The sequence below is a fragment of the Ailuropoda melanoleuca genome, chromosome 2 (assembly GCF_002007445.2).
Source record: "Ailuropoda melanoleuca isolate Jingjing chromosome 2, ASM200744v2, whole genome shotgun sequence".
In the NCBI taxonomy this organism is placed as follows: domain Eukaryota; kingdom Metazoa; phylum Chordata; class Mammalia; order Carnivora; family Ursidae; genus Ailuropoda; species Ailuropoda melanoleuca.
In genome coordinates, this window is record NC_048219.1 from 87,040,571 (window position 1) to 87,048,710 (window position 8,140).

Sequence of the window (8,140 nt, forward strand, 5' to 3'; positions counted from 1 at the left end):
GAGAGCACAAATAAGGACTAGTCAATACATAGAGTTTAGAAGACTTCTCAGAAGTGATGCTCCTAGTAAAAATCACAAAGAAGTAGTTGTACCTGGGTAGTTTTGGAGACTGGGAAGTAAAGACTGAGTGTGGAAGGACAGACAGAGAGATGCAGGGGAGGCAGTTTTTTTTAAGATAGATTATCAATGTAAACTGCTTACCACAAGACCTATCATGTGGTAAATTCTCAGTAAATATAATCTATTCCTCTTATTATAAGAAATGTGGAATAGAAAGAAGATACCACTTAAACAGAGCATAAATCCCACTTCCAATTTTATGGTTTTGAGTTCATGTCACATGAATTATCTGTAAGAGTCCAGATAATACTAGCTGACATATATGAACATGTACTATGTATCAGATTTTATTATAAATGTATTACCTCGTCTAATCATTTTAACAGTATATGGTAGATACTCTCAGTATCTCCATTTTATAGATTCAAAAACTGAGGATGTACTGTATGGTGACTAAATGACAAAATAAAAATTATTAAAAAAATAAATAAATAAAAACCTGAAGGCCTGAAAGGTGGGGAAACTTGCCTGAGGTCATACAGACATGAGCAGGAAAGCCAGGTATTGCGTGATGGAGATCTCACTAGAGAAGGTGTGCTCTTAATCAGCATGATGCTGCCACTACAGCTTAGAGTGAGAGAGTAAAGACAGGTGTGTGAAGAGTATTTTTAGTATTTTTACTTTGATTTTGAACTTAATAATAATGAGGTATTACAGTGTTTTCCATACTTAACTAAACAGATTGAAATACGTGGGTTTTTTTTCCAGCTGGGTATCATTGGTCCNTTTTCCAGATGGGTATCATTGGTCGCAACATTTCTTCATATGTAGCAGATAAATTGTGCATTAAAACACTCTCTGTATCATGTATCCAGTGGACACGGAGTGTAAATTACATACTACCAAAGAAACATAAGGAGAGTCGGGATCCAACAATGTGGAAGTTGCATGATAAAACACGAAACAAAACATAAACACACGCTTGGTCATTGTGGCATGACATGAAATATAAGTCACAGATAGGTCAGCAGCGCCTGATGGAGCCCAGATCATCTGTGATATATTTACATTTTATCATGACCAAATCTTCAAGAAAAGACATAAAACAAATTAAGTTGAGATAATCACTTTTGAAATAAAGAAGAAATGTTAGGTATAAGAAGAAATCATAATTTTGTTGAATCACACACCACAACATAGGTCATATCTAATCACATGAGAAACTCCACTCTTGGGTATAGATTAAAACTGTGAAAGAACAGAGGAAATTGAGATGGGAGAACAATTTTTTAAATATGTTTGAAAATCACAAAACTGCCAAAAGAATAAAATAAAATAAACAATTGAGTAGCCAGAGTATTGGCAGTATCGATTACTAATTGACAGAAGAAACTACACGTTCATATGCATGCTATCTCTGGTAGTCATTGTTTATTCCCATCTAGCTTTGACACCACTCTATTCAAATAAATATCTCTACATTTTACGTGAAATTGAATAAAATTCAGTAGTCAGTGATGAAAAACCACACAGTAACAACCTTCATCTTATTGGGACTGACAGAGGACCCTCAACTTCAGGTTCCAATTTTTATATTTCTATTTCTCACTTACATGTTGAGTGTAACCGGGAATCTAACCATCATATTGCTCACTTTAGTTGACTCTCACTTTAAAACACCAATGTACTTTTTCCTACAAAATTTTGCTTAATTAGAAGTTTCATTTACATCTGCATGTATCCCTAGATATTTGGACAACATAGCAACAGGTGACAGGTCAATCACTTATAATATTTGCATTATTCAAGTGTTTTTTATCAATGTCTTTGGAGTTACAGAATTTTTTCTCTTGGCTACAATGTCCTATGACCGCTATGTGACCATCTGCAAACCACTGCATTACGTGACCGTTATGAACAACAGAGTCTGCAGGAGGCTTGTCCTCTGCTGTTGGATGGCTGGCATGTTGCTCATATTCCCACCACTTACTCTATTCCTAAATCTGAAACTCCGTGATTCAAATGTCATTGATTATTTTTTCTGTGATGCATCATCAATCTTGAAGATTTCATGCTCAGATGCATGGGTCATAGAANAGGAGGCTTGTCCTCTGCTGTTGGATGGCTGGCATGTTGCTCATATTCCCACCACTTACTCTATTCCTAAATCTGAAACTCTGTGATTCAAATGTCATTGATTATTTTTTCTGTGATGCATCACCAATCTTGAAGATTTCATGCTCAGACACACGGCTCATAGAGCAGTTGGTTATTGTCTGTGCTGTGCTGACCTTCATTCTGACCCTCGTGTGTGTTCTTCTGTCTTACATTCACATCATCAAGACCATTCTACAATTCCCCTCTGCCCAACAAAGGAAAAGAGCCTTTTCTACTTGTTCCTCTCACATGACTGTTGTTTCCATCACGTATGGAAGTTGTATCTTCATCTATGTCAAACCTTCAGCAAAGGAATCAGTGACTATTAACAAGGGTGTGGCAGTGCTAATGTCATCCATAGCTCCCATGTTGAACCCATTCATTTACACTCTGAGAAACAAACAAGTGAGACAAGCCTTCAGTGAGTCCTTCAAAAAAATTGTATTGGTCTCAAAAAAGTAAGAGAATGCTCAAGTCCAGAAATAAAATAACAAGCTAAGCATAAACCATTAAGCTCTAAATCTGTTTGTTTCTTTTTAATCTGATCTCTATTTAGGTTAACTTTCTCAAACATTTATTGCATCCAGAATGAATACCCTTCATCACATGAGTTCACTCCTTTAACCTCCCACCCTGCAAACGAACCCAAAATCCCAGAGGACATGATAGTAATTTTCTATTAAATGTAAGCTTGATTTTACTTCTAATCTCACAAACAAAACTGAAATGCAAAAAAATGAAACAAATGACAACCAAACAAGGAAATAAATAGTTTATATTTTCTTGGACTTGTAAAAAATAATTCACTTAAAGTGCTCTTCTAATCTCCTAATCTAAATGTTGCTGAATTTAAATTGATTAATTTCAAATTTATTGAGTACCTAGTCTTGGCAGGTCAAGTTCTAAGCAAAAAAAATTTTTAAGTAGGCACCATGTGCGATGTGGAACCCAACACAAGGTTTGAAGTCATGACCTTGAGATCAAGACCTGAACTGAGATCAAGAGTCAGAGGCTTAACAACTGAGCCACCCAGGTACCACTCTAGGCAGAAATTTTTAATTAGTAATATCTCTTATTGTACTTAGCTTACTAATAATCCTGTACTACTACATTTTTAANAGGTACCACTCTAGGCAGAAATTTTTAATTAGTAATATCTCTTATTGTACTTAGCTTACTAATAATCCTGTATTACTACATTTTTTAAAAAGATTTTATTTATTTATTTGACAGAGATAGAGATAGCCAGTGAGAGAGGGAACATAAGCAGGGGGAGTAGGAGAGGAAGAAGCAGGCTCATAGCGGAGGAGCCTGACGTGGGGCTCGATCCCATAACGCCGGGATCACGCCCTGAGCTGAAGGCAGACGCTTAACTGCTGTGCCACCGAGGTGCCCCTACTACATTTTTTAAAAAAGCACCATCAGAGGGAGGTGGGCAGGGGAAGGGGTTAAATGGGTCATGGCTATTAAGGAAGGCACTTGTGATAAGCACTGGGTGTTATATGTAAGTGATGAATCACTAAATTCTATACCTGAAACTAATATTACACTGTATGTTAACTAACTGGAATTTAAATAAAAACTTGAAAAAGAAAAAAAAAGCACCATTGGCAAAAAGTAATAGGATATAATTGAAAAGTAAAGAAAATAAAAATAAATACATAGCCAAATAAATATGTCTTATATGGAAGTAGAATTTGATATCTAGGATCCCGGCATTTATTTGTAAATACAGAGACACACAGACACACACATTTATATAAAATGTTGAAATTTTAAAAGTAAAAGATTCATAGACTATACAAAATACATAATATTTTAAATGTGAGGAAAAGCTCTTTTCTAAAAGGATATGACATTATAAGTTCAGTGTCAAAATGTTAATTGCTATTGAGGAATTAAAGTTGTTAAAATTATGAAAAATATTCAATTGCTTAAATATAATATGAATATCCAAATTCAATATGTAGCTAAATTAACCAATGAATTTTTGTATATCATGACAACAGAATTTCAAAAGAAATCTAGAAAACAATCAATTTACATGGGAGTCTAAGATAATTGAAAAGGAATTCTAAATGAAAAGTTATAATTAAAGTAATAGTTAAATTTTTTCATGAAGTAAATGGCACGTAGATTAGAAGACCACAAAATGTACATCAATTTTTCTTAAATGAGCATAAAACTACTAAGTAAATTTTCATACTGGTAAGTTTTCTCCTGGCTTTCTAGCATCAAGGCCTAATGGCCATCCTTTTGGACTCTCTCCTGTTATCTCTAGGATATGGCACTTATAGTTGCCTCCGTTAAAAAAACAAAAACAAAAACAAAACAAACAAAAAACCAAGGCTCTTTCCCTCATTCTTCCATTCTATTTTCTCTATTTTTCACTTAGGTGTCAATGTAAATGTCATCCACTTACAGGCTGTTTCTTCCTCTCCCACTACACAAACATACAAACTAAACCTGGAGAAATTAATGTTTATCCCACCTGCTGTTTTGACCTAAACTTCCTCCTCTTTAGTACCATTTCACTAAAATTTTGGTTATATTGTTTATCTAAAATCTTCTAGAAAGGCGAACACTTTACTTTTTATGCATACTTTACTATATATAAAACCTAGTAAATAAATGATATTGAATACATTATCTCCAAGTACACGGAATGAAAAAGCCTCACAACTACTGAAAAAAATAATTACTTATTAATGAAAAGTGCTAATTTCTGTCAAAATATTCATAAAAGAATCAAGTGGGTAAAATATGCTATACATTTTTAAAGAACTTTAAATCAAGATTGAACTACCTTGCTACATTTTATTTCTGTTTTAAGATATGAAAAAAGTTAACAAAAGTTGTCATTTACTGAGAGATCAATTTAGACCTAACTTAAATGAATTTTACCAAACATTCATGTGAAAGACTCAACATAATCCTAGAATAGAATACAGACAGTAATTTCTCTGACAGCAGCCTTTCAAGATTTATCTAGATGTATCTCCTAAGGCAAGGGAACAAAAGAAGTGTCAGGAGTAGGCATCTTTGTCTTGTTCCTTTCTTTACCATTGAGGATAATAGTAACTGTAAGGCTTCACATATATGACCTTTATTATGTGAGGTAACTTCTTTCTATATAGCCCGGCTGTTGGATAATTTTAATTACGAAAGGGTTTGAGTTTGTCAGATGCATTTTCTGTACCTAATGAGGTGACTGTGTTATTTGTATCCTTCACTCTGCTAATATGATGTATCACATTATTGATTTTCATATGTTGAGCCTTTCTTGCATCCCTCGGATAAATCCCACTTGGTCATGGCATATGATCCCTTTAATGCATTGTTGAATTTGGCATGCTATTATTTTGTCAAGGTTTTTTGCATCTATGTTAATCAGAAATATTAACCTATAGTTTTGTTTACTTGTAGTAATATATCTGACTTGGGAAAATGAATTTGGAAGTGTCCCTGTCTTCAAAATTTTGGAAAACTTTGAAAAGGACTGGCATTAATTCTTTGAATGTTTAGTAAAATTCACCAGTGAAGCCATATTTACAATTTTCCCTCAGGTTTATTTTTTGAAACATGAGTTATTTTTAAGTGTGCTATTTGATTTCTAGATATTTGTGGGTTTCCTGGAGATCCCTATTTTGATTCACAATTTTATTCCACTTTTGTCAAAGGACACACTTTGTAAAAGTTGAGTGTTCTTGCACTTATTAAAATGTGTTTTACGGCTCAGAATATAGTTTATCTTGACAAATGTTCAGTGTACTTTTAAAAAGAATATATTCACTTATTGGGTGGACTATTCTATAGATGTTGGTTAAACCTCATGGGCTCATAGTTTTTCAAGTCCTTGTTTTCCTTGCTAATCTTCTGCCTAGTTGTTCTAACCATTAGTCACTGTTGATTGCATTGCTCAAGTCCTCCATATCCTTACTGACTTTCTGTTTATTTGTTCTGCCAATTATTGAGAGGAGTATTGAAATATCCTCCTGTAATGTATCTGTCCATCTCTCCTTACGTTCTAGCAGTTTTTGTTTCAGGTACCTAGAGAATTGCTACCCCAGCTTTCTTTTGAGGTCCATTGGCATGAAAAATGGTTCTCCATACTCTCACTTTCAATCTGGATGTATTTTTAGGTTCAAAATGAGTCTGCTGTAGACAGCATAAAGATGTGTCACGCCTTTTTATCCAATTTTCAACCCTGTGCCATTTCATGGGAGCATTTAGGCTGTTCACGTTGAGAGTGACTATCAAAAGATACGATTTTAGTGCCATCATGTTGCCTGTGAAGTCCCTGCTTCTATAGATTGTCTCTGTAAATTTCTGGTCTATATTACTCTTGGGGTCTTTCTTCTTTTATAGAACCCCCCTTAGTATTTCTTACAGGGCCAACTTGATGGTCACATATTCTTTCAGTTTCTACTGGTCCTGGAAACTCCTTGTCTCTCCATTCATTCTGAATGACAGCCTTGCTGGATGAAGTATCCTTGGCTGCATGTTCTTCTCATTTAGTGCCCTGAATGTCTTGCCATCCCTTTCTGACTTGCCAGGTCTCTTGTTTCATGTACTTTGAAACTCTGTTATTAAGAGAGTAAAATCTGGGAATTTTTATGCCATTTTAATAAATTGACCTCCTTCGTTATTTTGAAATGAACTTCCTTATTTCTGATATTAAACTTTGCTCTAAAATCTAGTTGTTTAGGGGCACCTGGGTGGTACAGTTAGATAAGAGTCCAACTCTTGGTTTTGGCTTGGGTCATGATATCAGGGTCATGAGATCAAGACCCATGTTGGACCCTGCATTCAGTGGGAAGTCTGCTTGAGATTCTCTCTCTCCCTCTCCTTCTGCCCCTCCCCCCTCAAATAAATAAATAAATCTTTAAAAAAGAGTAAAATAAAATAAGATCTAGTTGTCTAATATTACTATACCCATTTCAGATTTCTTTTGATTAGTGCTAGCAAGTTATATTCATTTCCATTCTTTTGACCTACTTGTTTCTTGAGACAACTAACTCTAACTCTTCTCCTATGCCTCCCTCTTCCAGGAGGATCCTTGTTATTGCTTTGGGCCCACCTAAATAATACAAGATAATTTTTGTATTTTAAAGGCTGATAGTTAGCAAACTTAATTCCATCTGTAAACTTAATTTTTCTTTGACACTTAAAATAATATACTTGTGGGTTTTGGGATTAGGACATGGGCACCTTGGGGTGACAGGAGACACTAGTCTTTGATGGATTACTAGCTGTAACATTTTGTATTGTTGCTTCAGGAGTAGATTTAGAATTTATAGTATACATCTTCAATTTACCACAGTCTGACATCAAAGTAATATTATAGTACTTCCCATGCAATATAAGAACCTAACAACATAACTCCATTTCTCCCAATATAGCATTTGTGCTATTGCTGTTATTTATTTTACATAATTATTATTATTATTATCTTAGCAGTTAATAATCTTTTAAAAGTTTTAAGTAATAAAAACTTCATTTTTATCAATATTGTTATCATTTCTGGTGCTTTTCATTTCTTCATGTAGATATCTATCTGTATCACTTTCCTTTTACCTGATAGTTACATGTTGTTTTCACTGTAATATCCATTGAATTATGTACTTGAGACTTGTGGGCTGCTTGGATGGCTCAGTTGGTTAAGCATTNGCATCGAACTCTTGCTTTTGGCCCTGGTCATGGTCTCAGGGTGATGAGCTCAAGCCCTGTGTTGGGCTCCCCGCAGTCTGCTTGAGATTCTTTCCCTCTCCCTCTGCCCCTCCTCTTGCTCAGTCTCCCTCTCTCAAATAAATAAATCTTTAAAAATAAATAAATAAATAAATAAATAAAACGTAATTTAATATAATAGCTAGAAATATATAATAGAAAAGTATATAACCCATGAACTACAGTTGTGTATATG

General features: G+C 34.5%; 1 protein-coding gene across 1 annotated transcript; it reads left to right on the forward strand.

The window, feature by feature from the left end:
- Nucleotides 1-1,577: 1,577 nt before the first annotated feature.
- On the forward strand, nt 1,578-2,679 carry LOC109488712 (olfactory receptor 6C2-like). The gene is given in 2 exon segments (XM_034643067.1): nt 1,578-1,996; nt 2,163-2,679. Coding segments are annotated over 2 exon segments (936 nt in total).
- The last annotated feature ends 5,461 nt before the right edge of the window (nt 2,680-8,140 follow it).